This window comes from Medicago sativa, chromosome 3 (genome assembly GCF_051527215.1).
Source record: "Medicago sativa cultivar Bolivia chromosome 3, Bolivia_mono, whole genome shotgun sequence".
Classification (NCBI taxonomy): domain Eukaryota; kingdom Viridiplantae; phylum Streptophyta; class Magnoliopsida; order Fabales; family Fabaceae; genus Medicago; species Medicago sativa.
This window is the reverse complement of record NC_140751.1, coordinates 80508746-80527781: the sequence shown is the minus strand read 5'-3', so window position 1 is coordinate 80527781 and position 19036 is coordinate 80508746. Positions and strand designations below refer to the sequence as shown.

The 19036-nt window shown below is 33.2% G+C and overlaps 2 protein-coding genes and 1 pseudogene across 4 annotated transcripts; 1 reads left to right on the top strand and 2 right to left on the bottom strand.

Annotated features, from left to right (window-relative positions):
- Positions 1-3993: 3993 nt before the first annotated feature.
- EMB2761 (threonyl-tRNA synthetase, putative / threonine-tRNA ligase) lies at positions 3994-9562 on the top strand. Of its 2 annotated transcripts, none has more exons than XM_085754447.1 (8): positions 3994-4341; positions 5214-5360; positions 5470-5617; positions 6566-6819; positions 7001-7378; positions 7702-8010; positions 8662-8862; positions 8952-9562. In XM_085754447.1, exons 1-8 carry the CDS (start codon positions 4075-4077, stop codon positions 9210-9212), a joined length of 1965 nt encoding a protein of 654 aa, XP_085610573.1. In that variant the 5' UTR covers positions 3994-4074; the 3' UTR covers positions 9213-9562. The 2 variants fall into 2 exon arrangements, with proteins under 2 accessions (XP_085610573.1, XP_085610574.1); XM_085754448.1 differs by having other exon boundaries at positions 5206-5360.
- Positions 9563-14892: 5330 nt separating this feature from the next.
- On the bottom strand, positions 14893-15782 carry LOC146940727 (uncharacterized; annotated as a pseudogene). Its single transcript, XR_015032140.1, has 3 exons — positions 15477-15782; positions 15292-15435; positions 14893-15208 (listed from the first exon to the last, which is right to left on the bottom strand). The product of XR_015032140.1 is annotated as an uncharacterized LOC146940727 (transcript).
- A 393-nt stretch (positions 15783-16175) lies between these two features.
- On the bottom strand, positions 16176-18836 carry LOC146940726 (uncharacterized). Its single transcript, XM_085754446.1, has 4 exons — positions 18436-18836; positions 16863-17006; positions 16561-16773; positions 16176-16432 (listed from the first exon to the last, which is right to left on the bottom strand). The coding sequence occupies exons 1-3, from the start codon at positions 18748-18750 to the stop codon at positions 16576-16578; spliced, it is 657 nt and encodes a 218-aa protein (XP_085610572.1). The 5' UTR covers positions 18751-18836; the 3' UTR covers positions 16176-16432; positions 16561-16575.
- Positions 18837-19036: the final 200 nt, after the last annotated feature.

Here is a 19036-nt window from a genome sequence, read left to right as displayed (position 1 = left end):
TGGTATATATTTTACCCCATTTAGTTTCTCCATCTGGTTAACACAAAAAAAAATTTCTCAAAGATTAAAATAATACTAAGCTAGAGATTTAAATAAAAAAAATAAGAAAATAGTGTAGCTGACGCTCATCAAGAGGTACATGTGGTTCAAGCACCCCTTTATAAGGACAATTTGCTTCTAAGACGTAACCATTCTCATTGATCCAGTTTAAAGTTTTGAAAATGTTACACCCTCCTTCATCATCTTTTTCTATGTGGACATTCTCTAAATTGTTCCATAAGTCTTGTGGTGACAAGATTACCTTTTGTACGACCCCACTCATTTTCTTTGTGTGTTTGTGGGGAAAAACTTCAACGACGACACAAACCGCGCAGGCATAACAACACTCTGAAAGTTTTAGTAAATATGTAAACTTAACTATTTTAAACCATAATAATAGTCTTAGGTAGACAAAAGTATAAAGATCAAGAAAAGTACCTCCATGTCCCTGTGATCTAACAGGGTTTAGGTATTCACTGTCTCTCTAATCTTCAAAGGATTCCTCCTCCAGGTCCAATCTAAAACCTTACAATACAACAAAAATAAGTTTCAGCTTTAATAATCTATTTTTTTTTAAACTTTACTGCACCGATTCTATAAATAAAATTAAATTTAAAAACAAAATAAAAAAAAATGATACATTACACAACAAACAACAACAAAAACTACCACACTAGGGAACCCCACCTAACTAGAATATTGCCTAACCAAAATTTTGCTGCCTAAGTTGCAGGAAAAATATAACTCGAAATTGTGGCTCCCTATAATACATGCAACAAGTTAGGAAATCATATGATAACTATAAAATTAGAACAACAGTTAACTACTAAAGTCTAAAGCCAGTTCAAATATTTGACAACAGGCAAAACGGAAAACAATACAAACTTTGATTGTCTCGACAAAGTTGTCACTAACAATTTTTTACATATAATAATTATATTATGGATCAATCTTTAGTAGTGCTAAAGATGAAACAAAGAACATATATTGGTCAATCTTTAGCAGCATTGGTGCTAAAGATGAAACAAAAAACATATACCAGAAAGCATTCACCATAGAACACACTAACATGACGCAAAACACCAAAAAAAAGTAAAGAAAAGTTGGGGAACCGAACAAATCCCAACTAACAAGCACAAACAATCAACATCTTAACATAAAATAGAGAGCTAAGATTATCAACACCGTTACACAAGTAGCAGCAACCAAACAACAAGATGTGGACAAAAATGCAGTGCATTTCGTTAAATACTCTTCGTATGGTTCTTGACTAAATTATTCATAATTTTCTCTGATTCATAATTTTCTCAAAGTTTGTTATAACCAAAAAATATGTAATATTAGGTAAGAACCATATGAAAAGCACCAAAGGAACCAACCTTAATTTTATCCGATGGTATTATCCCATTTGTTACGTTTACAAATTCAACAAAAAACATAAAATAACAATAAATTGTGCAGCTTTCTTGTTATAAAGATTGTATTCCAAGAGTATTGATATTTGAACTAAAAAGTTGGACAACTTATAAAACCAAGTGTTGATTTGGTTGAGAGAGGGGGAAACATTATTATAAAATTCTCACAAGTTGTATTTGATGTGGTTTTATAAGTTGTCCCAAAAGCTGTCTAATTTTTTTATGTTAAAATATCAATGCTCATAATCCAATCTTCATGCAAAAGTACTTCTATATCATGCCATTGAATTATACAAACACATATGATAAGTAAAAACAATTGAAATGGTTTTATACAAAAAAAAACAAGGATATACGAAACAGCCAATATGACAACTAAATCAATTGTTTGGAAGAAAATGAAAGTTGATGAGACAATTTCATGAAGTTGTTGTAAAAACACCAACAATTTAGCAAACAAACTCTAGATCTCACTTTGTAGAAAGAAAAAAACGTTTAGCAGAAAAAAGCATTGATATGAAATTTTACTTTTTATATTATATTATCACAACCCACACACACATTATATTATCTGAAGTATTGCATTTGACGGTGAAAACAAGAATAAGATTGTGAAAGATTGAGCTACAAATGTTGTTCTTGAAATTCCACATCACTCATTCTATACAAATAAAGAAACTCAAACAGAACAATATTAAAAATTTTACCACATCGTATAAAAAAAACATACAAAGAATCATAAAACAAAAACAAAAATAACTTTTTAAACCTTTAGAATAAGAAAAATAAAGATTGAAACTTGCATAAGTAAAAAGGATAAAGACTGAAACGTCATATTTATTTACACTCATCATGTAATCATATAAAAGATCAAAACTTTTTTAAGAAAATAAATATCAAAACTTTCTTCAAAAAAACCCTAATTCATGAAATTAATTTAATTCAACTCAAAAGAGGGATGAGAGATTAAGAGTCGATGGTTGGTATGGAAGACTGAGGACATGTAGGCGCCATGGGAGAGAGATGGTTGCAAGGAAGTGAGGAGAGAGGGAGAAGGCGTACATGTTATGATGGCGGAGAGAGAGAGAGAGAGAGAGAATGTTGGATGGGAATTGCATGTGACATTAACACATGACTTGCTTAATCTATGTTTTAATTTGAACTCTTCTTTTTAATTAAATGATTCATATTCATTCTCATATATCAATGTTATTCTTTTGTTGTTAAATTGTATGATTGGTCGATCATAAGTTGTTGGATCATGAATAGCAAATATTATTTATCATTCTTCTCAGATAACATGATCATATTTATCGTGATCTCAATTTTTTTTGTAACAATCACATTCTTTATTTATATTTTTATTTCATATTACATGATTAAATCTCATATATGTCAAAATCAATATTGTTAACATATTTGTTCAAAAAAATATTGTTAACATATTTCAAAATCAATCAATTCGATTAATAGATTCGTTGGTTAAATCCATACTCATCGTTTTGTGATTTGCAGTTGTTTGATTTGAATTTGTTGATTTTATTTGCGCATGATTAAATACAAACATACCTCCAATTGTACTAATCACAATTGGTTAGAATGTAAAAAATTAACGGTTTAAGATGCACTTAAGAAGTTGAACATTATAAATCATTGGTCAATATATACGTAGTATGAGTATCAATAAACAACATATAGTTTAAACACAATTAAGAAACTAGGCGTTACAAACTCTCAATCAACCTATTCATAATTATACATATATATTTCTTGTCAAATGCAAATCTGTTAAATTGATTTACAAAGTTAACATATTCAATAATAAATAATTTATTTTCTCAAAAAAATAATAAGAATTTTTTTAATAAGTATTTAATCAATTACTTACTCATATTGTTTCCTTATTCTTATTTAAACAATTCCTTTTAGGTCACTCAATGTTCAAGTAAACTGTCCACGTGAGCTTGGCTCAGTTGGTATGGACAATGCATAAAATATGTAAGGTCTGGAGTTCGAACCCCGACCACCACAAAAAAAAAAACTAAAATAACAAAAATGTTAAATAATACCGTTTTGGAAATGGCAACAAATAAGTCTAACAATGTGGTTCACTCCATTATGTTTAGTTGATATAGGGGAGGCTATGAGACTCTATCATGTGATTCAGCGGATTCATGACCTACAACTCGCAAATGTTGATTTTGAGGTTAATTCGAAAAAAGTAGTTGACTATTTTAATAGAGGAGGAGAAATATCAGAGAAATTTCCTTAAAAAAAAAATATCAGAGAAATTGGTCTCATTATAGATACCAATATCTTAATAAATAATGTTAAGACACTGATTAAGGAATCAAATATAGTAAATAGTATATTAAAACTTGTACTGTCAACTCTTCAAAAACATAAAAAGTGTTACTTTCCTTTCAAAACTTCTTTTTTTAGTTTCCTTAACCAGCGCCCTGGGGCACCGTTAACATGACCCAAAACATAATTGCAAGTTGACATAGGTCCAAAAATACATGAAACATATTATTATCCTGTGGATACAATACAATAGAGATGAGGGTGGTGGACTTGGAAGTTCCACGAGTTAAGTCCTTCTTCTCTACACTCGTCCAAGATGGCTTCTACTCTTTTCACCGTTCCCATGGCTACAACACTTTCATCTTCCATTCATTTCCTTAAACTCCATACCCCTTTTTCTTTTTCTTTTCCTTTTCGTTCTCTTCGTTCTCCAACTCCATCCTTCTTCACCAGGAAATTCTCCACTCTCGCCGTCGCCACGAGCCCTTCCCAACCCGCCGTGGTCTCCGATTCCGACCGCCAAGACCGAATTGTTCTCCCTACTAATGAATCGTCCAACACCCTTCTCAGAATTCGTCACACGGTACTGTTTTCAATTCACATTCCATGAAACTTTTGTTGTGTTTAGTTGCATTTTTTGTAGTTTACTTTATGTCGTTGACGAGTTGAGGGTTGCACAGATAGTAGAAAAGATGGTGGAAGAGAGAGAGAGAGAGAGAGAGAGAGAGAGAGAGAGAGAGAGAGAGAGAGAGAGAGAGAGCGCTAAAAAAATGGTGGAAAATAGGCTTATGATTAATGAATTTAACTTAGAAAAACTCTAGAAACTATTAAGAAAGATCTAGAGATTAATGAATTTGACTGAAATATGGTTTATGATTGAACATTTGATCTATGTAGCCGACCCTTCTTAGTGGGATATGACTTGGTTGTTGTCGTTGTCTTTCTGGAAAACAAGAATCATAATATGTAATAAGTTTTTATTTGAGGCAATATGATATTCTACTTATTATAGATGTTGTCAACTAAGCCTGCCACATTGCTCTCAGAAAGAAAGAAAAAACTAAGCATGTCACATTGCATAGCAATATAATGTTTCACTTTTGTTATTTTGACCTTTTCCTTTGATGTTTAATTCAATTAACTTAAGTGTCATAGTTTAACTTAACATGTAGTATATTGTTAGCATTACAAATTTCTATCATGAAGCTTTATTTAACAATTAGCACGACTGATTTTGGTAGTTTAATACCCTTTATAAAATAACAAGTATCTCTGGGGTACTCAAATTGAAAGGAAAAAAAAAAAAAAACCTTTATCTGCCTTTCTCTATGACATGAAATACTGAAACGTATTTCTGGGGAATTATTTTTGAGGGGGTGTTGGTTTAAATAAGTATATACTAGTTATTGAATGATTTTATATCTTTAGTTTAACTAATAAGTTGCAGGGTTGCAGTGTGCGCATGTGATGGCAATGGCCGTTCAAAAGCTTTACCCTCAAGCAAAAGTCACAATCGGGCCTTGGATAGAAAATGGGTTTTATTATGACTTTGATATGGAGCCTTTGACAGATAAAGATTTGAAGAGAATCAAGAAAGAGATGGTAAGTCCTTTATATTTGGTAGTTATGTACTTGTTTGTGTGCTTTGTGAATTCTGAATTATGCTACATATACATGGTACACAGTTATTTATTTCTTATATTGTCTGTAGGATCGAATTATTAGCAAAAATTTACCCCTTGTAAGAGAAGAAGTTTCAAGAGATGAAGCTCATAGAAGAATATTGGCTTTGAATGAACCATACAAGATGGAGATTTTGGAAGGCATTAAGGAAGAACCCATCACAATTTATCATATTGGTAACCTTCTATCTCTTATCAGTTTTCACTTGTTTAATTCCTGCATGTTGAAGTTTAAAAGCTAGTGGGTGAAGGCTATGGAGGGAAAAAGAAATGGGTGATTGCGTACTCTAAGTTCATGATTGTTCTGCTCCATGCATGTGTATAATAGTCATTCTGGTATCGAGAGATAATCGTTATTGTATGGATCTACTAACTCTGTGGTTCTTAGGCTCTGTTTTTGTGTGTATGTATATCAGTCATTCTGCTGTATATTATAATATTCTCCCTCAATAATAGACACATATGTTATCATGTGCAGCTTGTTACTGGTATATTCTACCTTTCTCTAACAAAGTACCTTGATCAAAATAAATTTGTTAACCGGTCCTATCTAAGTCCTTGCTGGGATTGCTCTTGGATAAAGGGAGAATCTTCCTCATTTTGTTTACAACAAAATTTGCGTAGACCTAAGTAATCATGAAGCCAATTTCACCATCATCCCCACAAGTTCACAAATAGTTTGGGCCATGGAATAATTCTTTGGTTCTCATTTTGTCCATGCTCCACTGCATTTTGTTTCTTATCCTTGTTTTGATATGGCATGATTATGTTTCTTGTTACCATATTTTTAAAGTCAGTAATGGTGTTATGAGGTTTGCATGATCACCTTCAAACTAGTGTGGAAGTTATATTTTTAAATGTCCACTAAGCTCAAGTATTTAGAGCACTGAACTTCTTTTTCATCTTTAACTAGACCAATTGACATGCTTCAGCAGAATGAAAATGGACAATGTTGTATGTCTGAAATTGGAACTGTGAAGATGGAAGTATAAAGTAGAATAACAATGATGAAGCAAAGATGTGCTCAGAAAGAGTACTTCCTTGCATTGCATTGAAAGAAAAAGTTATTGTCTGAGGTGTTTCATCTGTTTTTTTACCTCAACTTATGTTCCTTTTTCCTTGAAGGCGGGGAGTGGTGGGACCTATGTGCTGGACCTCATGTTGAATCTACTGGAAATATCAAAAGAAATGCCGTTGAACTTGAGTCTATTGCTGGTGCTTACTGGAGAGGAGATGAAAAGAAACCAATGCTGCAAAGGATATATGGTACTGCATGGGAGACTGAAGAGCAGTTGAAAGCGTATCTTCATTTCAAAGAAGAAGCTAAACGTCGGGATCATAGGCGCCTAGGACAAGATCTTGATTTGTTTTCTTTACAGGTACAATTAAAAGTCCTGTCTATATGTTCTGCAAGTTTATTGTGTTTTCTACTTTGATTATATTTATGAATCAAATGAGTTAGCATGCCTTTTTATGATTCCTAATTTTGTGGGTACATAAATGTTGATTCAAGACAACATCTAATGTATTGAACTTTTTTCTTCTATTAAATTTATGCAGGAGGATGCTGGTGGGGGTTTAGTTTTCTGGCACCCAAAGGGTGCTATCGTGAGACACATAATTGAAGATTTTTGGAAAAAAGTTCACATAGAACGTGGTTATGATCTATTGTATACACCACATGTGGCAAAAGCTGATCTTTGGAAGATCAGTGGTCATTTGGACTTCTACAAGGAAAATATGTATGATCAGATGAGCATCGAAGATGAGCAGTATCAACTTCGACCAATGAATTGTCCTTATCATATTTTGGTATACAAAAGGAAGCGTCATTCCTATCGGGATTTTCCTGTTAGGGTAGCAGAATTAGGTACTGTTTATAGATATGAACTGTCTGGAAGTTTACACGGCCTTTTCCGCGTTAGAGGTTTCACACAGGTTTGTTGTTTTACATAGCTCATTATCTTGTGAACTACAAAGATTACAATAAAAAAATTGTCGATTCAGTTATGTTGATGTTAATTTTGTATGCTTTTCACTACTCTTACATAATAGATTGTGAGCTTGCCAAGACTAGTAAGGTTGCATGACATGACTGTCCTGGGGCCATTGATTGTTGATCCCATTACTTATTTTATTATGAAATCAATGGCCTATGATACCTTAATGTGTAATACTGCATAGCCTTTTCAAAGTTTCTGCATTTAGTTTTTAATTCATTTCTTTAAGAGGCATGCTCATAAGTTGGTTCTTTGGTACAGGATGATGCACACATATTTTGTTTAGAGGACCAGATTAAAGATGAGATCAGGGGTGTCCTGGATCTTACCGAAGAAACATTATCGCAATTTGGTTTTGATAAATATGAGATAAATTTATCTACACGGCCTGAAAAATCTGTCGGAGAAGATGATATATGGGAGAAAGCTACCTCAGCTTTAAAAGATGCTTTGGATGATAAAGGCTGGACCTATCAAATTGATGACGGGGGAGGTGCCTTTTATGGGCCAAAGATAGATGTCAAGATTGAGGATGCTCTTGGGAGAAAGTGGCAGTGTTCAACCATACAGGCAATTCCTTAACTTCAAAGTTCTTTGAAATATTAAAACAATAGGTTTTTGAAGTGGTAAAGCAATAATTTTCGTCTACCTGATAGCTCTTCATTTAAGGAGATTTGATATGATGATTGAAAGAGCTTATACTGAGTACATTTTTTTTTTTTTTTTGTCAAAAGCTTATACTGAGTACATATGAAGTATTACATCCTGTATTGATTAATTGAAAATAACTTGCGAAACCCATATAAGATAGGTTAGTTTTCAACTCGTAGTCCCATATAACATTTTGTTTTTCTAATATGATAGCTTAGTGAGTTATCAAAATTAGCTGTTTAGCCAAACGAGATTAAGGGCTTAATCCTTGCTTCCTCATTAGATTTAAAAAATGGGCCTTTGCATCTTCCTGCTTCAAGGCCAAAGGATCTTGAACAAGTCATTAGGGGGGAATTAGATATATAAAACTATTCATGTGCCTCCATCTAATAGCTTAAGCTTTAAGGAAAGTTAGTCATCAACTATAATAAGCTCCGTCTTAAATCTCTTACTTTTGTCAGGGGTTGTGGCTATGCTGTTATTGCTTGTATACTATTCACTTGATTTTGCGCGAACCATTCTGCATGTAGTAACTATTTGCTTGACTCAATTCCTTTTCCACTTAAACAGGTTGATTTTAATTTACCACAGCGTTTTGACATCACATATGTCGACTCTAACTCTGAAAAAAAGAGACCTATAATGATCCATAGAGCAGTGCTTGGATCCTTGGAAAGATTCTTTGGTGTTCTTATAGAGCATTATGCCGGTGATTTTCCATTATGGCTTTCTCCAATACAAGCTCGAATTTTACCTGTTACTGATGCCCAGGTAACGTTCGACTACTTGAGAATTATTTGCAGATTTGTTTTGTATGATCATAGTTAATTAATGGGAAATATTTGTACATTTGCAATTAGCTTGAATACTGCGAGGATGTGACCAACAAACTGAAAAAATATGGCATCCGAGCTGAGGTTTGTCATGGAGAGCGGCTGCCAAAGCTCATAAGAAATGCAGAAAAACAGAAAATTCCATTGATGGCTGTTGTAGGTGCAAAGGAAATTGAAACACAAACAGTTACCGTTAGATCTAGGTTTGGTGGGGAGCTTGGAACCATGACAATTGATGATTTTATTAGTAGAATAAAGTTGGCAATAGAAAACCCAACATCACTATGATACACATTCAGTATCTTGTTCACACGTGAGTTTGGAGAAGAATGCAAGTGCAAAAGGTTGAAACATTATATGCTGTATATTGAACAATAATTATTAAATCGCCGTTTCTAAAGCCTATGTTCTCGTGGTGGCGATGGCTGCTGCCTGTGAGTTCAGATGGAAGCTGTTCATCGAAGAACAAAGCAGGATGGATTCACAATTGAAGCATGATTATTTAAATTTGCACCATTTTTTTTTTTTTGTTATAGTTGCATTGGATACAATCTTTTGACAATAAGCCACATTTATGGCGTCATTTTTTAACCCTTTTATGGTACCGTAAATATCATTTTATCGTTCTGACTTCTGAATACTTCTATTAAAATTGGATTGAAAGTTGGATAGGTAAAAATGCTGGTTTTCATTGATCGTTTACTAGTGTAGTTGTGATTAAATCAATAACAAGAATTTTTTGAGACAAAATCAATGATGAGTTTTAATTACATGCTTCTGTCATCCAGCTTTGAGTTGTATAATGCTATGCCGTTTGTTGTGTTGTTAGACTATAGGCTGCTTACATGCATGTGCTAGCGCTGGACAACGGTCGGGTTCGGTCGGAAATCGGTCCGAAAGCTCCAAACCGGAGGCACCCACGGATGGGAAAATGAAAACCATTTTCGTCCATTATAGGGCTCAGGGCTCGGTTACGGCGGTTATTGGGTTGGTCGAAATGCGGTTTAGGCGGTTCGGTTTATACGGATATGACGGAAAAAAACAATATCAAAGAAGCTGAATTCCAAAGTCATAAACAAAATTACAAAATTTCTGAAATTGACCATTGATGAATATCATCAACCAACATCAATATTCATACAAAATTCCAAACAAAAAGACACTTCAAAAGAATGAATTTCAACCTATAAAACCAACATTTGGTTAAAAAAATAAACTTATACAGCAACTAAGATCTACTTTTGGCCAAGGATTATCTTCTTGTTTGAAACAAATGTTGAATCTTGTGTAGATCTACAAACTTTAATTGAACATATTTGCTGCAAATGTTGAATCTTGCATACATGGAGTTTGGAGAAGAAAGAGAAGAATTGTTAAGAAGAAGAAGAAGAAGAAGAAGAAGAGTTTCCTATGGTGGAGCTGGAGAACTGACGTGAAAGGGAGGGGAAGATAGGTGTTGAAAAAGTCATACTGTGAAAAGAAAGAAGTGAAGAGAAAAAAAGGGGTTTTAGCATGTGAGGTGTCAGTGTTGTGGGTCTGAAGAATTAATAAAATGCCAATTTTCATTAGGATGGGACCTTACATACAGGAGGAGTAATAATTTATTTATTCTAGGCAGCAGGATCGGTCGGGTATGGACTGTCGTGGTTCAATTCTATCCAACCGTAACCGACCGTAACAAGTCACTCATGCCCGTTTCATCAAATCCGAATAACCCGAATGACCCGCCCACACCGACCCGATTGCCTGCGGGCCATTCGAAACGGGCGGTTTGGGCGGTTAGTTGAAATCTTGTCCAGCCCTAGCATGTGCCATGTAGTTGTTTGAAGATACATCCTCCTTTGAAATCACGTCACCTACCAACATGTGGATGGCTCATATGTCAGAGAGGATCGACTACTAGTCTGCAAACGCATATCATATCCACCACTCTTATAGGGTGGCGTTTAGGGTGGGAATGGACTCTTTTTTCCCATCATGGGAAAGTGTCATTTTCCCTGCCACCTGTAGGTTGGTAACCTGAACCAAAATAAAAAACAAAAAATTTAAAATCAGTTTTTTAATATTGTTTCTTCTTTTTGGACCACACTCCCCCAATTACTATTGTCAACCAGAAAATCATATTCTTTGTTTAACATCGTTTTATTTTTCTACCTCCAAAAATAAGATGGATGCTTCTGAAAATACTATGCTTCTGAAAATCTCAAGTATACCAACTTCTCTTCTTCATTGTTGATCTATCTTCTCTTCTTCTTCATTGCTGAAACTTTTTCATCAAAAACCTTTCCCCAATCACTCCTAATCTCCATTGACAGAGGTTGTTTGTTCAAACCAAGCAAAACACCTTCATCCATCGATCTAGTTTCTTCAACTGAAGGTATGGATTTTAAGTGATTCTTAAACGATTTAGCATTTAAAACATGAAATCTGTCGATTCTGATTGAAATTTGAAAAAATTGGGGGTAATTATACACGGATCTGTCACCTCTTTTGCATATGAAGTTTGTGGAATGAAGAAGAAGGAATAGAAAGGTAGAATGAAGAAGAAGGAATCGAAAGGTGGAATGAAGAAGAAGGAATCGAAAGGAATCTGAGAATGAAGAAGTTTTTTTATTTTAAAGGAAAAATAAAGAATTGTTCAAAAAAAAAGCAAAAATGAAGAAGCTTGAATGGCGATGAACACGATGAACACTTCTGGCCTTCTGGGAGATATAAGCTTCTTTCTTATTTATTTGCTTGGCGTCAATTCATGTTTAAAAAAAATATGCACAAAAAATAGCCATTCTTTAATAAATCAACCAAAATTGGCATGAAAAAACAAATCAACAAATATTAAATTAAACTTATATCATTGAATGATAAATATAAATATTTATTTTATCGGTTATTTAATACCAATTGCTTTAATATTGTGCATATAATTTTACATAAACAATCTAATTTAGGTCATCAATAATTAATGTCAACAAATTTTTTTTAAAGAAAAAAATTTATTTTATGTCACATACAATAGTACACATGATTTAATTAATTTACTGCAACACATTATTTATATTTTTAATCAAATTTAGAAAATTTATTACTTCCATCTCTAATTCAATTTAATATGACAGCATTCTAAACCCTGGGGGGTCAATTTAGTCCGAAAATTTTGATTGAAATGCAATAAGCTCAAACCAAATTGCTAAGGCCCATGAATTCATAAAAAATATAATTTAAAACAAACAAATGCTGAATTATAATTTAATTAATTGGTGGGGCCAGAATTTTTGTTACACAATGTCCAACAACAAGTTGCAACAATTACCACTTCTTCCATCACAGCCATCCAATTAAAATAATATTAAATCTATGGCTGTAAAGAACACTTTCCCATCATGGGAAAAAAGAGTTCATTCCCATGCTAAACGTCACCACGACTTCAAATTGGTAACAATTTATAGGTTTTTGAAGTTGTATTTGATTATCATATTTGCAATGTACCTATGCCAAATTTCTTTTCAAGAAAATCATAATTACGAAATTTAGAAGTTCATAACAAAACAATAGTAGAAATTGGTGGTAGGCCAGACTAATAAGAGTATGATGATTGATGCCGGACACGTCATTTTATTCAGTTCTATAATTGCATATATCCTTTTCTTCAACATCACTTCATTTGGAAGTTGCGTGGTGTTTTTTCCTGGTGACTCAACCAGAGTTGGCCATTTTTTTTTTGCTTGAACCTGCAAGCGCTCACTATGAGCATTGCAAACCATCTTCACGAATGTAGATTCATTTCTACACTTTCACAACACTAAAATAGACAAACCATCTTCATCTTCAAGTCGGCTGACCAACCATCTTTAGTTTTAATAGAAGCATACTAATATAACTTCCCTTTTGGGAAATTCACGGATGATTGTAGTCAAGTTGTTTTTTTTAATAAAAAATAATAATACAACACCCACAATGTGTGAAATACATGAGGGGTGGTGGTTATTCATCAAAATTCGTCAAATACTTGTTCGTATCAACAAGCATTAGTCTATTGTAAATGCATCATCCTCTGATAGTTGAAAGTGTGAGATGTAAGCTAGAGTCATATGGGATTGGACTTGATTCTAGATAAATAAATAAAACTTGACAACTTTTTACGATACACAAACGAAATAAAGATATTATTTAGATAGCCAGCTTATCTTCAACTCGTGTAAATTGTAACTAGCTCAGATTCATAGTTTGCAAAGAACTGAGTATTGAGCAGTTTTTTTTTTTTGAGTAGTTTTTAAAAATAAGGGCACTTAATATGGAATAATTTTTCCTTTTAACACAAGAAAATATCACTTAATTTTGACATCATTTAGTTATGACAGCACATTATTCAATAGTTACCAAGTGCACAAATCTTAATGGTTGCTTTGGTTCTTAATTGGGGGTTGCTTACATCAGGGAAGGTTTTGGGTCATGCTTTCTTTGGATGGAACGAAACATTTGAGACAGAAAAGTGTGACGGCAGCTGGACGGAACTTAACACCGAGGGAGGTTTCTGCACCAAGGGAGGTTTCGGCATATTGGTAAAATAGAGGGCGTGTGAAATACAAGAAATAAGAGTATACTAATAAAAAATAATCATAAATGTTGTATTGATATTATTTTTTTTTTGAGAGAATGTTGTATTGATATTATAAAAACTCAATTAACATTACTAATCATTTTGTTAATGTGTAAAACTTAAAATTTACACGGAATATGAGACGGGAGAGTATATGTTTTACACTTTACACCGGATGCCAAGCTTTTTTATTAAAACAAATGCTTTACAAAGTTTATTGTCGCGAAAAAAAAATTGTTTAGGCATCAAAATTGAATTTTAACTCTACAATTTCTCTATCAGAAAGTGATAACCGTTAAGATAAACAATGGTGCAGTGTGTGGAGTTTTTTGGGGAGAAAGTGGGTAGTTACTATTTTTATTTTTTGAAACAAGTTACATATTTTATTAAAGGGTAAGAAACTAATAAAAAAAATAAGGATAAAGATGAAAGAGAAGGTAAAAAGTTATAATACAAGCTTTACTTAAAATAAAATCTAAAAAAAAGTTAACAATCAATTAGATAAGCTTGTTTATCAAACACTTTTTTTATTTGATCAATCAAGTTTATAAGCTAATCTAATCTAATCTAATAAACTAAAAGCTAGATAATTGGCATTATCAAAAATAGCTCTAATCAACTGAGTTCTTCATTCTTAAAGCTCATCTATTTCCATTGAGCAATTTTATGGAACGGAAGATAAGAAATAGTGGATTGGTTCACACGAAAGGAAAACACATGGAATGGATTAAAAAATGAAAAAAAAATAGTAGTATATTTTTTTATTGAAGGAGAAAAAAAAATAAAAAGGATGTTGAAGTGATGTTGAAGAAAAGGATATATGCAATTATAGAACTGAATAAAATGACGTGTCCGGCATCAATCATCATACTCTTATTAGTCTGGCCTACCACCAATTTCTACTATTGTTTTGTTATGAACTTCTAAATTTCGTAATTATGATTTTCTTGAAAAGAAATTTGGCATAGGTACATTGCAAATATGATAATCAAATACAACTTCAAAAACCTATAAATTGTTACCAATTTGAAGTCTATAAGAGAGTGGTGACGTTTAGCATGGGAATGAACTCTTTTTTTCCATGATGGGAAAGTGTTCTTTACAGCCATAGATTTAATATTATTTTAATTGGATGGCTGTGATGGAAGAAGTGGTAATTGTTGCAACTTGTTGTTGGACATTGTGTAACAAAAATTCTGGCCCCACCAATTAATTAAATTATAATTCAGCATTTGTTTGTTTTAAATTATATTTTTTATGAATTCATGGGCCTTAGCAATTTGGTTTGAGCTTATTGCATTTCAATCAAAATTTTCGGACTAAATTGACCCCCCAGGGTTTAGAATGCTGTCATATTAAATTGAATTAGAGATGGAAGTAATAAATTTTCTAAATTTGATTAAAAATATAAATAATACCTACTAAATATCTAAGCATGTATACTATTGAAGTAACATTATTGTCATGGTGTATTTTGTTACATAAGCTTCATGGAACACGACTCAACCACAGGTGGTCCAATGCCGGGCAACCTGTCCTAGACGTGGGCCAGGAAAGTAATAGCAGGGAAGTTGGAAGGATGAACATGATGGGTATGATGATCCTTTGCTTCAAATGTAATGTAATAAGTAGTAAGGGGAATACGCCTCTTAGTTGCCTTGACAAGGTCAACAAACTCGTACTTGGTACCCTAATATAAGAGAAACAAAACTTAGAACAATAATAATGAAACATAGATATAATATGGTGGTGACTCGTGAAGTAGTTTAGAACCTGATTGTCATGATTGTATTTTTCCAGGGCAAGTTTGGAGAGGTCAATGAAAAGAGAGCGACGATCATCTGTTATGTGAAACGGTCTGGGAAAGTTGTTGCCACATACATTTGCTAAGGTTGGAACAGGGATAGCATCGAAGGGCTGTGCAGAGTACAAAAACAGATTGAAAGAGTGAGTGAAACATTAAATTGAATTCTATCTTGTTCTTGTTTTCTCATGGCTTTATTCTCATAAACAAATTGCAGACACGTGAAAAAGGAAAAGGATCATCTTCATAACGGCATAGAAAGATATTATTGTGATTCGTTGACCGTATATTTATGACTTGCACAGTGACTACTATCATGAGTTGCGTTTCGTAAATTATGATTCCAACAATTTAAGATGGAAACAAGAACCTAAAAGCCTTATATCTCATTAAGGTCAGAAATTATGAAACTAGTACAAGTATTATTGGGTCTTGCTAACAAATGTCCTTAGGGCACTTGTTAAGGATACAAAAATGAAAATAATTGATAAATTTTAAGTAGAAAATGTTATTTTTTAAAGTTTCAATGCATTGAATGCACCATTTTTAAGACAAGAAAATTCAGATCTCAGGCAGATCTTGCTAGTGACAAATTAAAAATAAAGATATCAGCTGAACAGGATATTGTGAAGTTCATAACAATTCTTCATAATTCGGTGGTAGCGGCTACCATAAATAAAATTCTATACAAGTCTCTGAAAACATGAGCATGCCAAACCAAAAAACATATATTCATATCACAAGGGAGTAAAACTGCACACAAATAGAGTTAAAAAAGGAACAAAACTTAAAAAGAATTAGTAGCAAACATTCAAACACAATGGATGCATACTACGCAGGAAACTACAAATCATTCAAAGACAAAGGCTATATTATTATAAAAACAAAATGCTTGGGGACAATGGCAACCCAAGCGTAACATTCGAAAAGTGAAGTTACAATTTTCCCAAAAGTAAAATGACTAGGAAGTACATTTTTGCTATTTAAATTTTGAAGTCGTCACTGATCAGAATATGCCAAGACTATCATATACTAACTTATTGCTGGTTTGTGCTATTTGGTATCAACTTCATTGTGACTTTCTTGATCAGAAGTTGGGCTGAAGCTCAACTAAAATACCATAATCAAATGCAAGTTTAAAAGCATTATAATCTGTTACCATTTTTAAGCCTACAAATATTTATTCTTCTCCTATAAAATATTAAACATGTAAGCATGCAAAATAGAAATGTTATTACCATGGTGTGTGTGTGTTAGGTTTTAATGGAACACGACTTGATCACAGGTTCAGGCCTACAGTCACAGACGTGGGTCTGGAAAGTGGTAGCAGACATGTTGGAAGGATGAACATCTTCTGGTTTTGGTGTTGCTTTGAAGGTAATGTAGTAGCTGCCTAAAGGAATATGACTAATGGCTGCCTTGACAAGCTCCTTAAACTCGTACTTCAAACCCTAAATAAAACAAAATAGAATAACATTGAAGTTGATAACTGGATAAAGATATAAACAGATATTGGCTTGGTGGTTAAGTAGTTTATAACCTGATTGTCCTTGTTGTACTTTTCCAAAGCACACTTGGAGAGTCGAATGAGAAGTGGCTGCTCGTGATCGTCTATAGGAACAGGTCTGGGCCAGTTATGGCCAAATTTATTTGCTAAAGGTGGAATAGGGATAGCATCAAAGGGCTGTGCAGAGTACAGAAACAGATTAAAGAGTCAAACACAGTTAAATTAAAACAAAAATTAGGCTCTGTTTGGATTAATGGAACAGAACGGAGGAGAGCAGAATGAAATATAATGGAATGGGGCGGAATGGAACAAAGATTCCATTCCTTGTTTGGTTACTTTATGATGTTACAAAATAATTTTCCATTCCATTGTTTGGAAATTGGGTGGAACGGAACAAATGATAGATTTTTATTCCATTTCTACCCTTGTATTAAAAACAATATTATTATGTAAAAATATTATTACTGATTTGATTATAGAGCAAACAATAGATTTTAAAGGTTATAGAGCATTCTAATTTGATTTAGCATGCCAACCAAATTCTTACCAAACCATGGTAATTCAAAAATAAAAACTAAGGTGATTCTCGTGTAAAAACAACAAAATATAATTGTGTGTGTAGTGTTAAGTACTCCCTCCGTCTCATACTAGGTGTCTTCTTTCCTAAAAAAATTTATCTCAAATTATTTATCCCTTCTAAGATGTTAATACAACATTTATTACTTTTTCCACTGACATACCCTTATCTATTGCATTTTAATCATCTATAACTATTCCACTAACCATAATTAATAAGGATACACATTTCACCATCAAAATCATCAATATTAATCATTTCCTTAACCCGTGTAAAACTCAAATAGGACAACTACAGTGAGACGGATAGAGTATTAACTTATGGCAGTACTAATATAGTACCTCTGCCCCTAAATATAGGACCCCCTTTAGAGAAAAACACGTGAATTAAGAAAGTTGATTGTTGAATTAATTTTGTTAACAATTGTTATTGTTTTCCATGTTTACCTTTATGAGAGATAACTAGTTAATGTTTTCATAGGAAAAAATGTGACATAAATATATTGGATCAGGGGTATAGTGGTAAAGAAATAATTAATGTACATTGAGGGTCTGATTTGTTGCTATTACAATAATAAGAGACAAAGAAAAAACTCAAAAGATCTTATAAATGGGGATGGAGGTAGTATTATAAAGTGACATTAATCTGTAATAAAATTTATTTGTTCTAAAAAGGATTGATCTTATAGAAGTATGCATACCTGAGACATTTTGAATTGAAAAAACAAATGGAGAAAAAAGCATGCAATATACAGAGCATTATGTAAGGGGATTCTCGTGTTGAACACATTTAGTAGGAGGGTAAAAGGGTCATATTTAAATTATGTTTCATTCCATGGCATACGTCTAACAGAGGTAATGAAAATTTTTGAAGGATGGAATGAGTTCCATTGTGTTACATTTCACTCCATTCGCTTACTTGTTTGATTGAAATTTAATGGGTTACTACACCAATCCAATCCATTCCATCAAATATCATAAATCCAAACATAGCCCAAGTCCTAAGAGATAGGGAGAGAAAAAGACGTACACTTATGTTACGAGCGGTCTTCAAATACTCAGCGACGGCCTTTTCTTCAGCCTCTTCTTGTTCTCTCACGACTTTATTCTTATAAACAAAGCGCGTACACGAAAAATAGCGGGGAATAGGGTCATCTTCATACTTATCCTGAAGATATTCAATTGGTTTCGATACCCAGTCCCAATCAATTGGTTCCGGTTCCGAATCAGATTCCGAATCCGATTCTGGTTCTGGTTCCGTTTTTTGCCGCTTCGCTTTTTCCTCGCAGCTTTCCAGAGGAGGTGGGGTGACGCCGTGCAACACTGTATCCAATTCCATCGACATTCTGCAACACTTGACGGAATGAATGAAACGAATCGCAATTCACAGATACCTAACTAACCTATACTAGACACCAATTCTTTTTATTTATTTTTTATTTACTTCCAATCCTCTTTAATTCGTAAAATGAAAGTTTTTTAGTTTGGGCTGACCTTTGTTTTGTTATGACCAGCCCACTAACAAATGCATATGTATATATTTGAGAATTTCTTATTGCCCCCCTTCCTTCTCGTGCACCTTTTAAATTTTTCATTTTACGTCTGTTCAGCTTCTGTAATATGAAACTAAA